Here is a 26,045-nt window from a genome sequence, read left to right as displayed (position 1 = left end):
GGAACTGACGTGACTAAATCATCCATGAACATCAAACACGGGATTCTTTTCTCTGCGATCGGTAAATTTTCACCCTCTTCTTGTACTTTCTGATGTACTGATCTACTGTTTCTGATTGATGTACTGTTCTCAGCACTAAATAAGGTGAGGAAGTGATACCAAACACTACACAATTCAACTCGTAAATCTTGACTGGGTCATCAGGAGAAAATCACCATAAAATTTGCTGAAAACGGCGACAAGACTCGTCAACAACAATCTGACGATACATCTGTTTGATGTCTGCTGTTAAGGCTATCGCGAAAAGACGAAAATACAACAATAAAGAGAAAATATCTGTCTGCAATTTCGGTCCCACATACATGACATCATTCAGAGATAGGCCGGTTACCATTCTAGCACTCGCATTGAAGACTATACGCAATGGTGTACTTGTACTGCGAGCTTTAACAATACAGTGATGAGGAATATAATATCCCTGTTTATCTGATTGATCATTCACTAAAGACATATGACCCTGCCTCAAATAGTCAACCATAATTTCATGATACGCAATTTTTACATTTTCAGAACGATCAGGACGTTTTTCTAAGTTTAACAGTCTTCGTTTTGCCATTGAGAACGAATCTCCTAGATTATCAGATGATTTCAAAAACGGTGATGATACCACAAACCGACCAGAGTCCAAACGACGAACCGACGATTTAAATTGATTTTCACAATCAATTTCGTTCACAGTGAGAGAACTCTTAGCCTTAGGATATTCTTCAATTTCCCAGATTTTTTGTACAAGATTATTCAATGATGGATTACAAACAAACAACTATCATCTCCATCATTGTCTAATGCATTCACAACTTGTGTGCGGCCCATCACAATATGGCCAAACACACTGTTGACAGTTTAAACTGGACCTAAACATTCAGTAGACTGCTTATCTTTCAACAATTCTGGGATCAACTCGGCGCCAATAATGCCATCAATATAGCTAGGTAAATAATATTGCGTATCAGCAAGATCAAGACCCTTCAAATATGACAATTTAGATCTATCTACTCTTCAAGAAGGCAATTTATCGACAATATGATTTACGACCAAAGCTTGTACAGAAAAAGAAATAGCTGGCTCTTTGAGAGAGGAAAGCATAAAGGTCGTTTCACTCCACACAGCTCTCGACCCTCCGCCGAAACAATTAACTGTTGTCGCCAGACGTGTTATCGGCAAATTAAGTTGTTTACAAGTTTTTGTAGTAAGAAAGTTACACTGACTCCCAGAATCTAGCAGCAATCTTACCCTACCACGATTTCCCTGTCTACTCAAAACAATAGCCACTACAGTAGACAACAACACAGTTGATTCAGCATTCTTACTGTCATTGGTCGAATAGTTGACCACTTCCTTGTTTACATTATTCACATCACCCTGAGACGATTTTTTATTAAAATCGAAATGCAATAAGGAATGATGCGGCTTTTCACACTGGTTACAACGCACTATACTAGTACATTCACGAACAGAATGGCTATTAAGCAAACACTTGAAACAACATGATTTGTCCTTGACAGAACAGAACCGTTGACAATTTCAAAAGAGAACGACAATCAAGTAAGCTATGAGTACCTTGATTACACTTCAAACAATTTGACTTTTCACAAACATTACCAGTCGAAGTCATCTCTGATTGAACCGCCAAAATCTTAGAATTTGACAAGTTCTTGACTGGCTTCACACCACTTGATGATTCGAATTTACTATTTTTATCGCATGGCAATGACTTAAAATGTCTTTCAATGGAGTGTACAAAATCTTTGTAAGTCGAGAGGTCATTATCTCGACAAGAAATCTCGAACTCTCTACGAGATATTGGATCTAACACTTTCAATCCCTGGTACAAAAAAATACAATCCTCCAAAACCTCATTTTTTACCCGCTTCAAAGCTGTAATAGAATTACAAAATCTATCTAATATCGATGCCAAGCCCGTCCTAGATTCAACCTTCAAACTTTTGAACTGAAATATTTCATCTAAATAATCTATCTGAGATCTAGGGTCATTATAACGGCTAACCAATGCATCCCAAATCATTTTGTAATTAGTGGCTATAGGTGGAAGATGTTTACAAATATTTGTGGCCTCATGAGTAAGCTTTGAAACTGAATACTGGACCTTATGTTGATCTGATAAAGTGGTATTGTCATGGACTAATGATTTGAATAATTCAAAAAGTGTAGACCATTCAGCCTGATGTCCACTAAAATTTGGCAATTGAATTTTCGGTAATAATTGTTGTTCATTAGCTACACTACTTGCAGAAACTGTCAGTGAAGCTGCTTGCTTAGTTTCTGATTGTTTTTTTATTGATTTAACTGATTGTTTAACTGTTTTATCAATAAATACAATCATATCTAAATGCAAGTCATTGAATTTAGGGACATATTCTGGGTCTACACTCATTTCTAACTCATTAATCTTGAAAAATTCAATACTATCATAATCCACAACTGTTGCTGGAATTAATCTAGCCAAAGTTAAAACATATTGAGCTGTTTTCTGATCAGATACATTTTTACACAAATCAAAAGTATGCTGTATTCTCTGATATAATTGTTCAAACTTCGCCCTATGAATTTTCAACATTGCAGGAATAGTTTTAGGATCGAATTCTCCTTGCTTATTCATTTTGAATAACTTTGTTATCACAAACGATAAGATAGTGATGAACAAACAACTTATCTGTAGATACAATCCTACTGATAAGCACAACAAAGTTTAGTGTGTCTGCTCTACGCTCTTGAACTTGTTGACTACAATAGGAGCAATATGAACAAACTACAAATGCACATATGAGAATTTGAGTACAATTTAGGCCAATACACACCACGGGCCGGTTGACCAACAATAGTTATACAAATAAAAGTTCCCTAAGAAAGGGTCTCAACATGAAAATATAATTAGAGATTCTGAGTGCTTGTTGCTGAGTTTCAGAAAAAGTTGAGTTAGATCCCTTGACAAATGGATTTACTGAAAAAGTTATCGTTGTAATTTGTTGGAAAATTAACGGTTTCTTAGTTGTTCAAGAAATTGGATCTATTTTTTTCCATAAGATCCTTATTTTTTGTTCAATCTTGACAAATGGGGTGTCAATGGATTCGTAATTAGATTTACTGGAAAAAGTTATTTTTGTAATTTTTTTTAAAATTAACGGTTTCTTAGTTATTCAAGAAATAAAAAAAGCTGGATCTAATTTTTTCCAAAAAAGTGGGAATGAGGATCTTTATTTGAGATTTATTGTGAGATTAGGGGTATGGCTAGGTTAAGTTAGTTCAGATTACATTGGGTTGGGCAAGGTTAGAACCAAGAATCAGATTTGGGGCAGCCTTGAGCCAGCTTTGGTACAGCTTTTCTTCAGTACTCTCACTTTCCCACTACTCTTCACTATACATAAAACTATTAAAAAAACAACCTATTTTTTCAGAAATGTTATTCATTATCAAAATTTGGGAACAGAATAGTTTTGGGCCATGCCTGTTGTTCTTTCCCGATCATATTTATATGATTTGTAGTTGTATCCACTGAAAATTAAAAAAATAAAGATACTTGGACAATTTCCTGATATTCAGATTACCATACCTCAGATTTCCTAGAGCTATGACCTTTCAGTTTTGTGCTTAATAAACAATTATTCTCATTTATATATTGTTTTTTTTTGTGTGTGGCAAAAAATAGCATTCGCACCATGGGCAAAAATGTGTTTCCGGCTCTGAATCTTTTCTTTTCTGAAAAGTCTCATTTTCGGCCCTAGGTGCGAAATATACTATTATTACCTCTTTTGGTTGTTATGTTTTCAAACGCTTGCCTTTTGGAATTAGTTTGGAAGCAGAAGTGTACCAGAGAAGGATTGCTTAGATTTTAGAAGGAGTGGAGGGAGTGATAAACCAGGTGGACGATATTTTGGTAGTAGGGAAGACAATAGAGGAGCATGACAAGAGATTGAAAGCATTGTTGGTGAGGTTAAAGGAGCATGGTGTCATTCTGAACAAAACAAAATGCAAAATAAGAACTATTAGTGTCAAGTTTCTTGGCCATGAAATAACAAATGGGACTATTAGACCAGACAAAGATAAAACAGATGCTATAAAGAAATTACCTGTTCCTACTACTGTGTCTCAAGTGCGACAAATGCTGGGAATGGTAAATTATTTGATGAAATTTTTACCAGGGCTGGTGGACCTTACAGCACCACTAAAAGTGCTTTTGAAGAAAGATACAGTTTGGACCTGGGGAACAGCACAACAAAAAGCATGGAACGAGTTAAAAGGAAAGTGACTTCTTCACCTGTTTTAGCCCAATATCAAAATAACTTGCCAACTAGAGTTTCAGCAGATGCCTCAATGCAGGGATTGGGAAGATTTGTAGGACAACTTCATGATACTAGATGGCTACCGGTTATGTACGCTTCACGAAATTTGACTGAGACTGAAACAAGATATGACCAGATTAAAAACAAAGCCCTAGCATTAACTTGGGCATGTGAGAGATTTTCATTTTATGTTTTGAAAAAGCGATTTGAACTTCTAACAGATCATAAACCATTGGTAGAGTTACTTGGAAGGAAAGCAATTTCAGATCTCTCTGCAAGACTACAAAGGTTTTGAATGAGACTTATATGTTTCAACTTCGAAATTAAGTATACTCAAGGGAAACATTTTTATGTTTTAGATGCTTAATCAAGAAATCCAGTTAAAAAACCTGTGGAAAATACAGATATTTTGGATAACGAAATTTTTGTAATAGTTTAATTGAGGCATTTCCTTGTACAGATAACGGGGTTGAAACGAATTAATGAACAACTACAGGATTCTGAGTGTCAGATGATAGAAGAATGCATTGCCACTGGTATTTGGAGCAAACATTCAATTTTTTCAAATATAGATCTGAACTGAATGTTACAAACGAATATCTCTTAAAAGGGAGTAGTCTGGTGATTCCCAGATCCTTAAGAGTTGAACAAACTGCTTGATGGTCACATGGGTGTTACCAAGTGCAGGATGCGGGCCCGAAAATCAATATGGTGGTGGCCTGGCATTTCTGATGATATCAACAATTTAATTGCAAATTGTAGCAAATGATTAGAGCAAAGAACTAACCACAGCGAGCCCTTTCACTACACACCCGTACCAGAAGGACCATGGCAGCAAATCGGGGCAGACTTGGCCAAATGTTTAGGAAAGAGGTACTTGATACTACAGGACTTTACAAGGTTCATTGAGATTATTGAAATACAAAAACTAACTTCGGAGAGTGTTGTTCAACGTATGCCAAAGCTCCCCTCTTACTTTCTTCTCCTGTACTGTTGGATAACTTATGGTAGGTTCTAATAGAATATCATTTTTATCTGCACACAAAATAATTCATTAACCCAAGTTGTTACAAAACATGATGTATAGTACTCTATAGTGTGATTATAGTCTATTATTTTTCAAGTAGTTATAATTTATAAACAGACATTTTTCTCAAGTGTCAAGTGCTACACAAACTTATTTATACTGTATTGTACACGATTCTCTTCACACACAGACTCGTTCTAGGTGAGGAGTACTATTCTTTCAAATTATTGTAAAGTTAACATTTCAAATGTTTGTAACATGTTGCTTTTTGAGAATAGAAACTTTTTCATTCATTCCTTAACCTTTCCTCTCACCTAAAACCTAATTGAACAGGACCTTTTAGGTTATATTTTCAAATTGAAACTTGCAGTTCTGAGGCACTCCTCCAATTTGCAACGGTGTAGCTGACTAGACTTCGTGTGTATCAGCCAGCAACGTTTCACTTGTTTCAGTTTGAAATAGACACTCACAGATCTAAGGCACTCTCTACACCACCATATTCTCTCCCAATCTAGAGCACATGCGATCCTACCCTTCAGCGCTCCAAGTGGGCGTTTTGTCAACTACATAACAAAATCCCTTATTCTAAATTCCAAAATTCTCAGATTATAAAACTGAATAATACTAGCATCTTGCCATTTAAAAGCAAAAAAACTAAGCCCTAACCTCTTTACCTTTTACTAGAAGGGAGATCTTACTAGGATTCTCTTATTCACTCATGAACAAATAAAACTTCAAAAAACCTAGTCATTACTAGTTTTTATTCTCTCAGCCCAATAAGGATACGTGAGTATATGCTTCCTCTATAGAAGTGATCACTTATTTTCAGATTAATTTTCTTAGAAAATAAAACAATAAATTGTGTAATATGCAAGGCAATCTCCCATACTATGAATTAATGGAAAAACCATTTTGCACAGGGTTGTGAATTCGTTGGAGAAACCTATTTTGCTGTTAAAGATAGAATATTGGAACGTGAATACAGTTTAAATATTAGCATTCAATTGGAAAAATGAAAGTTACAAATAGAATAATAATAATAAATAAGACTTCATAAAGTGACCTATCAATAAGGGTCTTCTTTTTGAAGATTGATGTATTTACATAAAATTGAAAAGGAGCTAATTAAACTTATCTCTTTCTCCTTTTATGCTATGGAAAACTACCAGGATTATGGTCAATATTGTCAAGAAATATCAACAGATTGTTCAATATATTTTTTCATCCCATTGAATGAAGCAATAAAACTTGACTTGCCTCCCTGCTTTAGATCGCGTGCTATGGAAGTCTTTCCCACATTAAAGATATTTTTATAGTAATTTGTTTGAAGTCGAGTGTTGAACCGATTAGTGTTGAACCTGCTGAAGTAAAGTTCCTATTATACACTTTGTGTTGAACCTGCTAGTGGAATTCTCGGGAGTGTTAAATTCATTGAAATACCGCTTGATAAACGTTATTTCCAATTAGTCTCCGTATTTATTGCAAAACCAAGATTCAACCACTGATTCACCAAGCAGCCTAAATAATGACCACACCAAGGGGCTCTACGCATTTTCCTGCATATAAGCAATCAATCTGACAAGGGGCCCGTTTCATAAAAGTCACAAGTAACATATTCACTGCTAAATCAAAACAGACTTATTAAATTCTTCTGTTTTTTTTTCTAGCAAAATTAGCCTGTATTTTAAAATTTTAATGTCAAAATCTCTTCCTGTCACACGTGATTTTCTTGAAATTATCATAGTGAAAACTGACAACAGTTTTCACAATTTCGAAGAGGTAGAAAACTGATGCTTTTTCATGTGAAACTGAATTTTCGCAAGACCATAAAATAATAGATTGTCTAGTACCGGTAACAGATGATTGAGGAATATTATCTGTAAAACATGTTATCACTATAAAAGACTTGATGTTCTTCAAAAATAACTAGTCACTATAGAAACGTATCACATTCCTAAAGGTAACAAGTTCGTTATTATGCTATAGTAGCTGCACTCGAGATTGCATTTGAAACAATGTCAAAAGAGTCCATATCATGGTGCGGCTACTACATATGGCTAGTTTCCCGTTCTGCTAAAATTTATAGGTGAATAAGTAACTTGTGACTTTTATGAAATGGGCCCCAGACCGTCAAGTTGGAAAGTAAGAGATTGCAGTAATATTCTTGTACTGATGAACGATCTGATGTCGTCAATAACAAAAAATGTTATGGAGTGTGATATATCAAGAGATGGCACGAAGGAATGTTGATCAACCTGCAGGGAGGAATGCATCTAAACAACACAAAATCATGAACAATAATGATATTTTATATGTTGCAAATGATCTGGATGCAATGGATGAAATACAGGACAGTTTGGTAGAAGATGCACAAAAACTCCATGATGCACTTGAAAACTGTGACCTAACTGTTTTTAGCCTCAATATCAGAAGTATGAATAAGACTTTCGATGATCTAATTAACTACATGATATGTCTTATGATTTTGATGTGATTATATTAACAGAGTGTTGGATTAAGAATGATCATATTTCAAAAGAGTTGAAGGGATATAATAATGTTTACTCGTCAAACAACCGTAATCAGAATGATGGAGTCGTAGTATACACGAAAAATGTTCTAAATGTACTGTCAGCCGAGTTGAAATTAGACAGGCAAATGTTCTCCACCTACAATAATTACAAACTACTAAGGAAAAATACAACATATTAGCAATTTATAGATCTTCATCGAACTACAATATAACAGAGTTTTTAGAGGATTTGGAAAGTGTTCTCAATAGTTTGCGAGGACAGTTAATAATATGCGCAGGAGACTTCAACATTAATACGATGCTACCTAATCAACATCAACAACTCGACGAATATCTTGATTTATTGAGCGAACATGGCTTGAAGATCTGCATCAAACAAGCCACCAGGGTAACACTAGAGACATCGACATGCCTGGATCACATATTAACAAACTCCAAACAACAGATACATCCAATAATATACCACTCTAGCATCACAGATCATTTTATCACCGTTTTGGGTCTACAAAGATGTCCGGGTGCAAGTAACAATCTACATGAAACCGATTCCTCAAACCGAAAAACAATTAATTTAGCTGGTCTAAGAACATGTCTAGCAGAGGAGCACTGGGAGGGGGTTCTTGAAAGTAATGATACAGATATGGCCTACGAAAACTTTATAGAAATTTTACAACACCACATGGATAATAACTCTCATCAGTACAGACCAAAAAAGAAAATTAAGATCATCAAACCTTGGATTAAGAGAGGGCTTGTCTTATCCATTAGAAAAAGGAATCTTCAGAATAAAAAGAGGAAATTACAACCAGAAAATCAAGAACTAGCAGCCCATTATCGTCTCTACAGGAATACGCTGACGTCGCTTATCCAGAGTTCAAAAGAAGATCACTTCAAGAATAAATTCAATAACATCGAGAAAACTTGGGAGATCATAAAGGATGCCACTGATTCAAACCGAGAGAGGACAGATCAATTGAATGCTGTAAAAATAGGAAATAATGTTGTAACATTGAAAGAGAATCCTAATTTATTACTAAATCTCATTAATGAATACTTTGTTAGTATAGGAGAAAACATGGCCAAGGAAATATCAGATAGTTTAGGTAAGAATATAAGTGATATTGTAAATAGTTATAAGCCGAGTGTAAGAGTACCCAATTCTATGATTTTTCTACCCATAATTGAGCAAGAGATTATTGAAGCTATAAACTCTTTAAGAAACAGTAGTGCGCCGGATCTTGATGGTTTTGATAATAGAATTTTAAAAGGCATTAGAGAATTAATTTGTAAACCTCTGGGTCATGTCTTCAACTTGAGTCTATTAACTGGAACATTTCCTAAAGCAATGAAATTAATTTTTGTCAGACCTATCCATAAGGGAGGTGATAAGCTAATTTTAAGTAACTATAGGCCTATATCACTAATAAGTAACTTATCAAAAATACTGGAAAAGTTAGTGAAAGCTTGGTTGATGAGCTATCTGGAAAAGTATAATATAATTTCTCCAAACCAATTTGGTTCTCATAATGGAATGAGTACGGAATCAGCAGTTCTGGAGTTGTCAAAATTGGTTATCCATAACCTAGAGGAAAAAATAAGTGTTTGGGATCTTTGACTCTGTGTCACATGATTTATTACTTGAAAAACTTGAAGCAATAGGAATAAGAAATACAACTCTGGAGTGGTTCAAATCCTACCTTAGCAACCGTCAGCAGAGAACAAAAGTTGGAAGTCACATGAGTGCAGAAGGATCCATGGAATTTGGAATTCCTCAAGGAACAGTTTTGGGCCCAATTTTATATCTTATATTTGCAAATGAGTTGTGCTCCATTCGAATCGGAGGTAGGGTAATAGCATTTGCTGATGACACGGCCCTGCTTTTCCAGGGTAGAAACTGGGATGAGGTATTTCAAACAGCAGAAACAGAACTCTCCAGGGTCACCACATGGATGGGGAACAACCTATTAGCATTAAATGCAAGAAAAACAAATTTCTTAACCTTTTCTATAATTGATAGCACCAAACCATCAAAGTCATCAATGAAGCTCCATTATTGTAAAGGGGAGAATCGAAACAGTGATTGTCCTCTCATTAAGCGCTCTGATAATGTTAAATATCTAGGTATAATTGTAGATAATCTATTGAAATGGGATGAGCATATATCGTACACAACTAAGAAAATAAGAAAGCTCATTTATAAGTTCTACCAGCTTCGTCATATAATTAGTAAAGATATGATTAAAATAGTATATTCCTCACTTGTAGAGTCACTTTTGAGATATGGACTGTTGGTTTGGGGTGCAGCAAATTACAACTTAATAGATTCAATTTTTAAAGCTCTGAAACGTATTCTTAAGGTTATGACAAACAAAAACAACCGTTTTCCAACAAGTGAATTGTTCACCGAAAGTAGAGTTCTCAGCGTCAGACAGTTATATGTATTAGTTTTAGTAATTTATATTTGAGAAGGATACAAATTTTACCGATTTAATTTTCCATAGCTTCAACACCAGAATTAGAAATCTGAATTTTCTTCTCGTTCCCAGAATGAACACAGCTTTTGGTCAGAAATCTGTACAATATTTATCTAGAATTAACAATAAAATCCCGCAGATCGCAAAGGACGAAATAAATATAAATAGATTTAAAAGAGCAGTACGGAATTGGTTATATGATAATGACATTTACCAGACCGAGGAGCTCATTGTAAATAGAATATAGAATGAACTACTGTCTTCTTTTTATTCTACCTTTAATAACTAAAAAACCTTTATAACTAAAATTACTAATTACATTTTTTATACATGTTTTAGAAAAGAATATTATGATCACCCCGACACATATTATAGTGGGGTATCATAATAAAAACTTAGTTTAGTATTAGCAATTTGGTATGTATAAATGTGCATACAGATTTACGCGCCGCGAACATGAGCAATACACTTTTAATCAGATGATGCCAAGTTTTTTATAACTGTATCTTACTGTTTCTGTAAAAATACAGATATTATCAGCTGATTAAAAGTGAATTGCTTATGTTCGCGGCGCGTATATCTGTATAGTCCAGGCGCTGGCTTACATTGAGCATACATGAGAGAGGCAGAGAATTTGACTTCGGATTATTGTTAGGGGGTCTTTAGTGTATATGAAACTCAATGTCGTCACGTCCCAGGGTGGTCGACAGCTTGGGGGGGAGGGGGGTAAGTTGTAAAAAACGCGCGTTTATAAAATCGCCTGTCCTGCAGTTACTATTCATAGTACAGCTTTTAATTTTTTCTCAATATTATGTACACATAACTGGCTTTCAATGTGGTCCTATACATTTTTGCGATAAACCGCATAGTTTTTCCGTAAAAAAATAAAATATCTCGAAAAATGTATTTTTTTATTATGGACTTTTTGTTATTTCTCGAATATTCAAGTAATTAGCCGACTTAGAGGAAAAGGCTCCCAATAAACGTTGTAGGCCGTTTCTTGCTGAATCCAATGATATATATAGTTTGGGGGTTACGATCATAGATGCGGCGGTGGGAGGGGGATAAGTAGCACTGTTACGCTGCGGCGCGGTCCTCCCCCATGATTAATGCGCGTAATGGCCTGTCTATCGCATCGTTCCTACTAGTCTATGCATTCAAATTATGTATTTCAGGAACGCTAACTTATGTATTGTCGGTCGCTGAACACGATTTTTTAACTCTCAAGCCTTAATAATTGATAATTCTCATCATAATATACTAATTATGGTCAAAATTACAAACTTCATCTCATTATCATTATTTATGATTACATTGTAATGATAAACCATCCTGTTAGGAATCCTAATGTGTTTCTCAGTCGATAAAAAACTGATATTCCATTGAGAGAGAATAATTATTCGATTTAGTTCAATGATCACTTTGGAATTGCGAAAGTCAAGTAATGGAGTAAGTTGAACAAATAATATAGGCTACCCCATATAGAGCACCGTGTAACAGGAGTAAAATATTTTCTTAATATAAATTTACAGTTGAATAACAAATAATGCCAATTACTTCCATGTGATATGACTAAATATTTGATTACAAAGGAAATACAACTCTAAAGCTGCGTTTACACCAAAGTTATTAAGGAGATGTTAATATAACTTAATCTTTATAGATTCTATTAGATTGAACATAACTTATCATACATATGATGGACATATGTGTTTGCCAAGTTCCGTTCAATCTAATAGAATCTATAAAGATTAAGTTATTAACATTTTGTTAATAACTTTGGTGTAAACGCAGCTTTATCAACTGATTTCTGTAACTTATATCTACGAATAGATACTTTTCATCTGGCTGAGTTCGACTGAATTTGAAATATTTTGTGAGCATACTGTTGGAGATCTATTGAGGGGAGATCAGTATAATTAAGGTGTGAGAGCAAGCAATCAATTCAATGAAACAACTACAAGGACTCATGAACGGTTCAAATATGAGAGATTGTCAAAGTATATTTGAAAGAAGTCAGGAGCTATTTGTGGAGTTTTTTAGAATCAAAATCAATGACTACTTGAAATTTATGACTGATTATTGTAACATAGTTTAAATTATCTTAAATTGTATTCATGCTCATAAGGAAGGACTCTGGTATTGCACATAGAAACTGTACGAGAAAAGATCCCATACTTTTTTCATTCAATCACACAGACTATGTTATAAAGTCGGTGTTATATCTAGAAAATATAAAAAAATACCCATAGAAGTAGAAAATAATTTCCAATAAGGAAACATTAAATCTATACAGTCAATACATTGATTCTCTGTCAAATGAAACCTTGAAAATTTAATAAATGTGACAACCGATCATGCTTTGGAGCAAACCCTCATTCGATCATCGAAAACTGAGTGATTGGAATAGCTAGTTCTTCAAAGGCTTTCCTAAAATGGCTGCTACTATATAAATAAATCTTCCATCAAAGATATTCTGTTCAAGTATGTTGACATCATTATGGATATCACTGGAGATTGTGAAGAAAGTCATCTAATGAAGTAAAACAAGAATAATGAGAGATGAGAATGATTTCCAGAAGCATAATCTTCTCAAGAGAACATAACATTTTTCTTCAAGACTCTGATGGACAACAGAATCTGCATAATGTTATCAATGGTCTGGAAGCAAGTGAAGAAGTGTGTGATTCTCTTTTGAACGTATAGAAAGAAATAGTTATTCGGTCTCCAACGATTCTTATCTGAACATAGTTGTGGCAAATTGTAAAAGTGTATTCTCACCTATAAAAAGAAACAGAGTTCTTTCATTCTCCACGATGCAATCAAACAAAAATCCTAGTCTTAGTTAATTCTAGAACAAAAAGATCTGATCTCTGTATTTTTACTAGGTAGCTGTTTAAAGATAATTCAGCATTGAAGTTTTAGTGCAGCATGCATTTCTACAATAACCGCAATCTCTGTCAACATCTGATGGATATTTGAAAAAAACTCTTAATCTCACTTGGCCCATGAAATTGTAAGTGGAACTAGTTGTGGATTTGACTAAATCCCTAAATATCGTTGACAAATTCGCATAATGATGACATGGCTCTCCTGAATTCAACTCCTACTTCACTTTTCAAAACTTCAATACGCTGCAAGATTATGGAAACTTTGTGATGAGAAGAGTTAGGAAAATTCTCAATAAAGATGGAGTGATACAGGTGGGCATAGCTTTTCATGTCTATGGTCTAAAATCAAACAAAGGTAGTGAACATATTAGAAGCAGCAGAGTAAAATAATCACTCCAATAATATGCTCTCCAAACCATCGAGACTTGATTTCTAAATCTGTAGCAGAGATTTATTAATGTGACATGCAAGAATCTATAAAGGTATAATCCATACGTTAGCTACGTGCAGGAATACATACATTCATTCATTCATTTGTGGATAAAATTACAAATCATATAAATATGTTTGGGAAAGAATAACAGGCATGGCCCAAAACTATTCGAATCCCAAATTTTGATACTGAATAACTTGTTACCATTTCAAAACATTCTGAACGGGAATACCATAATGGATGAATCAATCAAAAGTTAGTGAAATATCATTATAATAATACTGTTAGAAATAATATAATGAATGAATATTTAAATTTTCATTTCATTTTGATTTGACACATATCTATTATTATTATTGGATATAATTTCTCAAAAGTTCACGACAAACTGAAGATTCACGAAAGATTAACATTTTCATACTAAACATAATCATTATGATAATGAATGAATGATGAATTCCATTTCCACCATGAAGAACTAAGAAATTCCACAAATATTTCTTGGAAATTAACTGACCACTATATCAAGTAAGCGTGGCCAGTGTGCAATTAATAATATAATTTAGCCTGCAGCGCATCACAATAAATTAATTTGAGATAAAAACAATAGAACATAAACATATATGAATATTATCTTTATTCTATCCTAATATATTTCTTGAAACCCAAGTTTCGTTTATTTCAAACAGTCATTTCTTAGTTTCCTTGCAGAATGAGATGAAGTTTGTAATTTTGACCATAATTAGTATATTATGATGGCAAGGTGTTTGAAAAATGCATGTTAATTTGTCTTGTTGAGCATCTTATGCAGAATGGAATATTGGCGCAGGAGCAGCATGGTTTTTAGAAGGATAAATCCACGAAGACGGCAATTGCATCTATGTTTGAGGACATAATTGACATGATGGACATGGGGAAAAATACTGTTGGAGTTTTCCTGGATTTAAGCAAAGCTTTTGACTGTGTGGACCATGAGATCTTGATGAAGAGGTTGGAGAGAGTGGGTGTGAGAGGTATTGAGCTAGAGTGGTTCAGGTCCTATCTCCTGAATAGGTCTCAAGTTGTTGAGATTTCAAGGGTGGAAGGTGGGCAGTTGATGAAACATTTATCGAATAGTTTATCAGTAAATGCAGGTGTCCCACAAGGAAGTATCCTTGGACCATTGTTGTTTCTTTTGTATGTGAATGACATACCACAGGTTATATCACTGGGTAGAGTTCTATTATATGCTGACGACACTTCCTACATTTGTGGATCACAAGATGTGAATGTTTTAGAAATTGTCACTTTTTTAAACATAAATGCCATAGCCCAATACCTTCAACAACTCAAGCTTGGAATAAATGAATCGAAATCACAATACTTACAGTTTAGACATAAGAATAACTCTAGGCCAACACATAATATTAATGTCCAGGTAAATAATACAAATGTTGACAAGCCTCTTTTTGTTAAGTTCCTAGGGGTAGCTTTAGACCAGTATTTATCATGGGATTACTATATTGATCAGCTTTGTAATAGAATCTCCTCAGGTGTTTTTGCACTCAGACAGATTAGAAGGTTAAATGATTCCAAACTGACAATGGCAGTCTTCCATTCCCTAATTATGTCACATATTCGCTATGCCATTGTTGTCTGGGGTGGGTCCTGTCAGAATTTTGAAAGAGTTTTCAGGCTGCAGAAAAAAGCTATACGGTCAATAAAAGGAATTATGCCTCTCGAATCTTGCAGGAATCATTTCAAGGAGCTAGGCATTATCACCGTTCCCTCTCTTTACATTTATGAGGTGATTATGTACTTCAGGAGAAATAAGGCTTCGGCTAGAAATAGTGATTCCCACAGGTATCAAACCAGAAATAGAGGAGACTTTGCTTCCATGTACCATAGGACAGCTCTTTTTGAAAAGAAGCCAACATATATGGGTCTTAAATTTTTTAGAAAGCTTCATGATGATATGAAAAACGTTGAAGATCTCAATTTATTCGGAAGGAAGTTATAAGAATTATTGATGGAAGGTGTATTTTATACCACACATGAATATATGTGTAGGGAGGGGCCCTTTGTGTGTTGATATGTTTATATGTATGTGTGTGTGTATGTATGTATATGAGTATGTGTCATGTATATTTTTTCTTATTGAAAGTAATGTATTCAAGCATTTTTTTGACAATTCTCATACTCTGTTAAGAGTCTCTGGGAAGATATTAAAAACAAAAACAAACAAACAAAAACAAAACAATCAACTATTAAGGATAGTGATTAATTTGTGACAAAAATTGTTTGGTAATTAGCATGCTAAGAAATACAACAAAAAACAGTCGACATACCTTTGAAAAACAGCTCTGGTTGTTTTTGGTGACCCAGGAGGATCGTGGATAGAAGTAATGCTACCCATTTCTTTTGAGTATGTTTGTTGGCGCATAAATTTCATGTTGTTTATCATTGTTGACGTCACATTATTAGAAATAGCCAGAGTTGTAGGTCTTGGAATTCTTGATACAGTTGGCGTCGTTGTTTGTTCATGTTTTATTTGAGTTTGAGAGCTGTTTCGAGACGAATGTTTCACAGTCGCACTGCAATCTTCATAATCATAACAACTGGTTTTATTATCACACAAATAACTAGATTCACCAACGGCTGCATCAACCAACTTTCTTTTCACTGTATTGACGCCAATATCTTTCATATTTTGCTTGGAATATTCGGATGTGTCTGTGCTTCTATTTAAAGTTACCGGGTTATGAGTACTACATGCAATTGACCTAGTCGCAATTTTCTTTTTCAGAATCGCGATAGATTTTCCAGTTAGGTCAAACGATTTACTTCTTGTTATATTTAGAGAGTTGAGCGATAATGGTACGAAATCATTAGGTGATGTACCAACACCAATACTGTGACTTTTGATCGAACATTTATCACAAACACTTTGATCAATTCTGTTGTCCGAAGAGCCAAAATGTCTTACCCTGACAATAGAGTTGATTCCAATATCACTTGTTTTCGGTTTTGCTATTGAGCCGACATCTTTGGACCGTTTGCTAGGCGAAACTTGAGTCCCAGAGTCCTTCTTCTCAATTATTTTTAGAACAGATTCATTTATCAAATTCACCTGCGACGCTGTGCTTTTAAAGTTGGTATAATCATTTTTCTTTGGTGACAAATGATGCCGGAAAGTTTCTTCGTAGAGTTTTATTGCTTTAGCAATATTATGGTCGAGTTCGTTTTCAGAATAGACTTGATTCATTCTCAACTCAGTGGATGCTGTGTTTTCTTTAGTTTCCTTCTTTTGGTCTACGTAGTTGACAACATCAGGCGAACTGACTGAACTCATTTGTGTACCAAAGCTCCTTAATTTTGGAAAACTATGTGAGATACCAACATCTCTCATCACAGCGCCACACATCACGCCAACATCTCTAACAACAACGCCAACGCCATCTGAGAACATCAAAGTAACAAAATACTTGTATTAGGATGCTTTTAAACCACGAGTTAAAATAATTAATTTCTCTGTTATTCTCTGACCAATCTTGATAAATGAGGTATCCTTGAAATCTTGATAAAATCTGCTAACTTTTTTGTCTGTTGTAAATTTTCTGTAAACTGAACAGTTTTTAGTCCAGGCAATGAATGCTCAAAAAAAGGGTATAGAGAGAAAAGTTTAGAAGACAATTTTTGACCCCACAGTTATGTTTAGGGTAGTAAGGAGGTAAGCATATCAAAAGTCTCCACCCCTACCCACTGTGCTAAGGGGGTGGGGGTGAGTTAAAGGTACAATTTTTTGGTTTCTCGCATATAACTCGAAAACTATGCATTTTACAGACATGACTATTCTATAAGAAATTAAAGATTACATAATTTCCTATGATATTGATCTAACAACGTTTTCTATATCTCTTTCACTTTTTGATATTGATAAGAATAATGTGAATATCTTCTGAATAGTTTGAGATATCGATATGCGGTTTTCGCCATTAATTTTTTCTTGAAATTTCGCATCGAAATCATGTATTGCATGACCACCTTCCTATTTTAAAAAATAAAGTTGCATGCAATATGGCGGACCAGATTTTTCAAGTCATAGTGAAGTAGTATTTTCAATTTGAATAGGATCCCCAATCACACCCACCGTCAAATAACCTTTTTCTACAACTGCACGTAATACAAGAATTTACATACTAATTCTCCTCGTAAAACAGCTTATTTCTGAGGAGAATCTACTTTTTCGCACGCTAACCATCTGCGCATGAGCAGTAGATTTTCTTTACGCTCGCTAATCATTCGCGCATGCGCAGAAGAGTTTCTTTATGCTCGCTAATCAGTTGATGATAAGCAGCTCACCAAAAGTAGGTCAGTTCTTAACCTAAAAAGTCGGTAATTGTACCGGACTACCGGTTCTGCAACCATAATGGATATCAGTGTAGACAAATTATTATTAACTCCGCATTTTTTCTTGAAATTTCGCATCGAAATCATGTATTGCATGACCACCTTCCTATTTTAAAAAATAAAGTTGCATGCAATATGGCGGACCAGATTTTTCAAGTCATAGTGAAGTAGTATTTTCAATTTGAATAGGATCCCCAATCACACCCACCGTCAAATAACCTTTTTCTACAACTGCACGTAATACAAGAATTTACATACTAATTCTCCTCGTAAAACAGCTTATTTCTGAGGAGAATCTACTTTTTCGCACGCTAACCATCTGCGCATGAGCAGTAGATTTTCTTTACGCTCGCTAATCATTCGCGCATGCGCAGAAGAGTTTCTTTATGCTCGCTAATCAGTTGATGATAAGCAGCTCACCAAAAGTAGGTCAGTTCTTAACCTAAAAAGTCGGTAATTGTACCGGACTACCGGTTCTGCAACCATAATGGATATCAGTGTAGACAAATTATTATTAACTCCGCCAGATATAAGTAATTAAACAGGTTTGTGCAGTTGTAGAAAAAAAATTGTATGTCATTCGCGCGTAATGCTTATTTATCACTCTCGCAAAATTATCACGCTCCACTTCACGTCGCGTGATAACTGTTTTGTGCGAGCGATAAAGTCGCGCATTACGCTCTTAATACATAAATAGCTATTGTGTATGAGATATAAGCCATTCTCGGACTTTTCACCCACCCTGTATATTCAGGCGATATAGGACCGAAAGGGACCCCCAACAACTAAAAGCCACAGGAATTTACTTTTCCTACAGTTACCTTGAAAAGTGACCATTCCTGCACTGATTACAGAACGCAAAGAATCACTTTTCTGTACTAGTGCACAAAGTGTTACTTTGCGTACTCTTAACACTTTGCATATTATCTTGCAGCCATCCCAATCAGCTGTTGACATTGTTGGCGTGTATTTTGAATGCGAATTTGTTCTATCTGTATTTTTTCTGATTTCCAAATAAATAAAAATGAGAGCTCATTAAATTATACATTTTGAATATTATTAATTATTCATTATTTCAAATAATATTTTTTCATCCATAAATTGGTTGAAAAATTATTTAGAAATTAAGATTTATCAAATTAATTGGATTAATTTAATTTTTAATTTGAATAAATTATCGATTATTAATTTTCAATTGGATTATCAAGTTTAAAATAAATTAAAGTTGTTATTAGTAACAAAATTATACAGACAAACATTTGATGGATTTCAGCCATCATTTTACCCATAATCAACCGCTTTTCATATTCAATGGTAACTGTAGGGAAAATTTAATGTGAAATACGTGCACAAAGTTCCTCTGCTGTACTCAAGAAACCATTCCGCCCTCACCTACGGCTCGTGCATAAACCGTTTCTTTCGGTGCAGCAAACTGTCACTTTGTGCACTAGTTGCACAAATAACTATTTTCATGTACTATAGACGGTGGAGGAAACAAAAAAATTAAAAAAAGCGTTTCGATCATATCCACTGACTTCATAATCGCTCTATGGTGTCCTAGATTACTCACATGTCTTTCTAAGGTGATTAGTATACAGCGGTCCTGATGGGCCTAAGCGTGGGATTAGCTATCTAGCTATCTAGCCTGTGGTAGAGGGATAATTAAGAAAAAAGTAATGGGTAAATAGATATTCTATTTATTTGGACAGGTAAAATATAAAGAAAATAGAGAAGGAGAAGAAGATAGCTACTTGGTTACTGTGCATCCATTTCATGACTAATTTTACATGCTGTGGTCATATTCAATGTTGTCAAAATTTTGACAACGATCACGATTCGGTATCGAAAATGTAGAACACATAAAATAGATGCACAGTAAACTTATCTGACCCACCCTGCACAGTACATAGACGGAAATTCCTTTTCTATGTCTGTTCGTACAAAATAGCTATCTACTCGTATGTATTGAGAGCGTAAAACACAACTTTATTGCTTGAACAAAACAGTTATCTCACGATACATTGTGGATATATTATTATATCATAAAACTAGAACTAGCAATCAATCAGTGGATAAAGTCAAAAAATTAAGATTTCTTAATTTTAGGGAGCGAAAAAGAAAAACCGTAATGCACATGGATGCGCTGCAAGCATAAAATAGATTACCGGTTCCCTACTTAAAATTAGCTGTTTTGAGATGAATTTTCAGTACTTAGAGATGTGTTTTACGAGTAGTTGTAGAAAAAACGTATTCCCAACAGTCTACCTCAAGGTAAAATTCGATTAATTCACAAAGAAAGATGTAGATCGATCCTTGTTATTATCGAGAATAACTCGTAGAATGAAATATGTAGAAACCAAAATAAATTGAAAAACAAACAATATTAAACATAATATGATAGAGAAAAGAAATAATATAAACCTGGTGATATTACCTGATTTAATAATTTTGTCTTCTTTCAATTTAGTAGATTCTGCATTATTAAGGTGCAGTAGCATCTGACGTTTTTCTTCTTTCAAAACAGATAGTTGAACCTGTTTCAGAAGAATTTCCATGATAAGAAACACAAGACTGCAGAAAGGAGAGTGAAAAATACATGCATATAGCATAACTATAAATTTCAGTTTTTATTAGTTCGTCTAAAGGCTAAACTATTGTTTATAATAAGCTTAAAAAAAATCTTCACTGGTTTCTTCAACTCATCTCAGTGCATCAAAACCTCGCCAAACTAAAAGGTTTCAAACTGCAATGAGCAAAATATTACTGTGATTTTAAATTATTATTTTAGTGACTTTAAATATAGAGTATCTGATCTTAGATTAATCTAACTTTTGAATATGAAATAACATTTTTTTGACAATATCAAAATACTCAATTTAGTTTGTATCCAGCCATGTTGGGCTGGGTTTTGAAAACACAGGCCTGAAGTACAGACGGACAGAAATAATTAACAAGAAACAAACCAAAATAAAATGTTACATATCTGAACTGTAAAGTGTATAGCACCGTCAAACAAGTGGTTCGGATGTTTGGGGCTTTGATTATTGAAGTCTTATTATGATTGGATTATTGAATCCAATTTCATTATTCATTATCTAAGATTTTTTGGATTATTGAATCGTAGAAAATTATGGATGGAATACCTGGAGGACTGGAATAAGCTTGACCTGTTCTTCAAGGTCCTTCATCTTCGCAAGGCTTACGGCCATTTGCTCTCTAATATTCTGGAAAAAATACAAGTTTAGAAAATAGATTTATAGCGATTGTTAAGGTCTTACATGTAAAAAGGTCTTGAACTGTGCAATGAGCTGCAATTATTATTGATCCAGAGTGATCATTTTTGTCAGTGATCAACTCTTTAGATAAATAGAGAGATAGATAGATCTATGTAACTCATGTAACTTATGACAAAAATTTTCAACCCATTCTGCTAATTGAAATATTTTTAATGATTGAAGTCAAAACCACACTCTCTGTTGGAATAAAAGCGTATATGAATGATGATATGACATTTAAACAAACATTTTAGGCCAAAAATGCAAAAGTGTATGTGATCAAAAGGTATGATCTTGATCCAGTAAATTGTAATTGTTTGAAAATCATATCGACCAAAATAACAAATAAACAACTAGTTTAATAAGAGAACTCATACTGTCAAGTGTGGAGAGGCTCAAGAAATATAAAAGTTCTCATCAAGTAAAACTGGTAATCTATATTCAAAAGAAATAATATCCTACAATTTAAGGGATCGTCCAGAAATAGGATTTCAAAAAAAATGAAAATCAATTAAAGATATAGTGATTGTATTTGAAAGAACATGTTTCATGAATTATTGGAAAAATATGGAATTGAGAAAATTATTATATTATTCCTGGTTACTAGGATAGAGATTTGAGAAAGATGTGAATGAGTTATGAAAGAATGGAGGTAACCACATTTAGATAAAATGCAATAGAGAACTCTATAGGAACAGGAGGAACAGAGTGACACAACTGTCATAATTATCCAGCAGCCTTGTCTCTATGCTCCATGCTCCATGAAGAGCTCTATGCTCTATGCTCTTCTCTGCGAGGATACGAAATTGTACATAGAGCAAGATATTATATGAAGGCGAAGTCAATTAAAGTTATTGGTGAAGGTGGAGCGAAAACGTAGTGTGCATTCAGTCTTTTCATCAGGGATAAAATTTCAACTTTATCCCCTAGATGCACAAATAATTATCTACTTTTTATGTTTATGTTTTTGAAGGGACGGATTCAAAGATCCAAAGGTTCAGAGAGAGAACCTCACACGTCAACCGAAGCTTATTGTGTGTCCCAAAGCATGTTAGTTAGGCAAACCAACTCTCGTGTCCTTTATAAGGTCCAGGAGTTTCTTCCCTATACCAACATCCCATTCCTCACCTGGTTGCTTGCAGCCAAACAGAGCCCTTCTTCCAGCTCCAAGACTTTCGCAATCCAGTATGATATGCTTAGCAGTCTCTACAGACTGATTACAAAGCCTACACATCTGGCTTTCATTTCTGAGTCCAATTGTGTGGAGATGTTTCCTGAAGTGGCCATGTACAGTAATCAGGGCAATCACCTGCTTGACCTGACCTCTACCCAGACTCACCAGCCAGCTGGTGAAGCGAGGGCTTGCGTCTGCGAGCAGCCTTTTACCAAGTGCTTGACCAGGGTGACCCTGCCATTGCTAGTGTTGTAGGTCCCTGGACCATTTACTTATTGATAATCTACTTTAGTTTCAATTGGATAAAAAAATAATTGTTTTGATATTTTTCTTCTCAAATTTAACAGGGAGCCGTTCTGTGATGTCCAAGAAAGCACTTCGGATCTACGAGAGCTCTTTAGTGTTGAAAGTATATTATATCACAATTTAAATGGATTACAACCTAGTCATTCGTCATGAGCATCATGCCTCAGGTAGTCCTATGATTAATGCTACTTTATACTTTTCCCCAAGGTAAAAAGTTTTACTTGAGTCTCTGGATAGGAAGTGAGGCCAGCCACTGAATATACTGCAGGTTTGTCAAGCACGCCTGTACAAGTTTTTTGAGTTGTCAGCGAAAGGCTTCAAGCAAAAAAAAACAACTATTTGAATTTGAGGTTAGGTTTTTGTTTCTACGATTCTTCATTGATAATTTTTCCTCGGCTGCTCTATTTGAGGTTAAATTATTATAGTAACATTATAATTTGTAATTTTTCCTGCGGTTTATTTGTTGTTATTGGTAGTTTACTTTATGCTAGAAACTGTTCAAGTCGTTTCGACTGATGTAAACATCTTACCATTAGTCTGCTCTTTCATGTTAGGTTTGCTTGTACAAGCATGCCTGCAGTATGGTTAGTGGCCGGAATAGCTGTTAAAAATGAAAGTTTACCTGTAAAGCCTGAGCACTGGGACTAGCGACATCATCTTGGTGTTGGTACTGTGCAAATACATCGCATGCAGCCAGGAAGGGCTCTTCAAGTCCTGCGGCAGAAACACGTCGCAATGAACGTTTACCAAAAATTCGCCAGTTGTTTGACGTCCATCTAATCTTACCCAACTTCATTTTAAATGACAATCTCACGAAACTTGAACCTGTTATTTTAATTTGGAACGCTAGTAATAGAAAGATGATGAACGCCAATAATTATTGTGATAATGCAAGAGTAGACCAACATTGAAATCTCTAAAATTTATTAAGTTTTGGAATAAACATAAAGAATGTTTTCAACTCTCAAGTCAATTAGTCACTGTGTATCATTCAAGCGTAATACGAAAAGAGTGAACTTTAATCCATTAAAATTGAACTTCGGAGGACAAAAATTGTTCGACAATGTAATTTTCATCATTTGAATACATGTTGAATAACTTTTCATTCACTTTAAATCACTAAATTATTCAAGATCACAGATTGTTTTAATTCTATACAATTTGAAGTACTCTACGATAAGAATAAACTTGGAACTTAGATTCACCAAAGTACTGATTTGAAAATCGACACCTTATTTCAAACCCATACTGTTCAATAAATTATTTATGTATCACTTATGCAGCTAGTTACACTTTCAAGAAATAGAATTATGATAATAAACAATGATAATTTTCAGAAAAGTATTGAAAACATTGTGGATTGGTGGATTTTGAATGGCCGGTTACAACCTGGAGCATTTCTAAGTAATGCCCCATTTGAAAAATTCTTTGCGATTTTACAATGGATTAATTTCTCGAGGTTGAAATCACTGAGGATGAATAGCTCCTGAAACCTTAGTCGGGTAACTAAACTACTGTGCATGCTAATTGGAATATATCAGTAATACAAAAATATCACACACAACTATACTTCCATCCTTTGAATAGCTAGTGCAGAATAAAATGTTGATCAAATAAGTGAACTTTAACACTTGATTATCGCAACAAAACATTTTAATTGATTTTTTCAAGCTTTCCGTATTCAGAATAATCACCATTTATTCAATTGATTGATGTAATATGGGAATGGTGTTGGCATCTTCCACTCTATTGTTAATATTTAATAACTAACTTACCAAGAGATAAACAATGAACAGTTATTAATTCACGTGAAGTATACGTGATTTGTACGAGAAGGGAATATGGAACATAGTAATGAAATAGTGCAATTCTGACTTTTGAGGAAAACCCAACAAAACCCGATCAGCACAGCTTGTTTCTCCCTTCACTACGAGGTGGACTCCATAAGAAACTGCTGCCGGCATCATTTATGCAGATTTTCTCTCTTTTATCAATGGGAAAAAATATTCTGGTAGAGTAAATATTACTCTTTCAAGTGTTGACACATTTGAAATAGGTGTTATTAGAATGTCATATTCCTAAATCAAAGTACATTTTTCTTGGATCCAATCAATCAATCAATCAATTTCCTTTGCTCTGTTCTGTCCTATTTATATAGTTATAGATAACAATTTGGCTACTCAATAAGAAAATACTGGAACGTCCATTGCAAAAATATACCTAAATCTATTCATCTACCCGAAAATCCTCAAAAAATGTTAACACTTGAACTTATAATATCTACTCTACCAGAGTATTTTTTTTTTTAATCTTAATAACAAAATATAATGGGTCATTAAAGAGAAACGCCTTACCAAAAAAGAGAATGCTTAAGCAGTTTCTTATGGGGCTGACCACCTAGAAGTTCAGATTCAGATTCAGATTCCTTTATTCATGTGTTGAACAAAACATAATTCAACTTACGTTCTAGCGTTAAAAATAAATACCAGTAGCGGTAAAATGACATGGTGAATCATATTAAACTGATGAGTTCTACAATAATATTGAGCAAGAATAATGATGAAAAATGCAAAAGTTAAGATACTACTGTAATGTTTTCAGATGAAACGGTGAAGTTTGGACCTTAAGAAGTCCATTCTCAGAGAGGGTATCAAGGATACCCTCCCCTTCAGCACTTAACCGTAAAAAAAGAAAGTTGAAAATTCAAACGAAATATTATGTCTAAGCGAAAATAATATCAATAAGTAAAAACCAAATCATAGAAACGATAAATAATTTAGTTAAATCAATTAACAGAAAAGAGTAAATAATAATAAGGGGAAAAAATAAAGAAAAAGTTAATTCCCAATAATTAGAAAATCAATATGATATAATAATTGGAATAATGAAATTTATTATTAGAAAAAAGATTTGTAGATTTAAATCCAAAAATTATGTTAATGACAAAGGGAAATTATTGTACAAAAGGGATTAGTTCATGTAAGTATCAAGATAATATGATTATGAAAGTTCATGGAGGAATAATAATAATTCTAATTGGGGAATTATGAAGGGGAATTATAATACAAAAAAGAGGGGAAGGGATATAGAATAAGGTTGCTAAAATCCACTCGAGGAAGAGTTAGAATAAGAAACAATCTTAGATGTAGCCTATACACATTTTTGACGTGACAACGTCTTAT

At 34.2% G+C, this 26,045-nt stretch overlaps 1 protein-coding gene across 1 annotated transcript in view; it reads right to left on the bottom strand.

Moving 5' to 3' along the window:
* The window catches only part of LOC111050245, a 205,018-nt gene that overhangs the window by 32,554 nt on the left and 146,419 nt on the right, over positions 1–26,045 (bottom strand). Inside the window, exons 4-7 of the mRNA XM_039441952.1 lie at positions 23,486–23,577; positions 21,252–21,332; positions 20,543–20,642; positions 16,047–17,157 (exon numbers count right to left, since the gene is read on the bottom strand). Coding sequence (XP_039297886.1) covers positions 16,047–17,157; positions 20,543–20,642; positions 21,252–21,332; positions 23,486–23,577 — 1,384 coding nt within the window. The remainder of the gene's footprint in view (positions 1–16,046; positions 17,158–20,542; positions 20,643–21,251; positions 21,333–23,485; positions 23,578–26,045) is intronic.

Source organism: Nilaparvata lugens, chromosome X (genome assembly GCF_014356525.2).
Source record: "Nilaparvata lugens isolate BPH chromosome X, ASM1435652v1, whole genome shotgun sequence".
Taxonomy (NCBI): Eukaryota; Metazoa; Arthropoda; class Insecta; order Hemiptera; family Delphacidae; genus Nilaparvata; species Nilaparvata lugens.
This window is presented reverse-complemented; position numbering and strand designations above follow the sequence as displayed.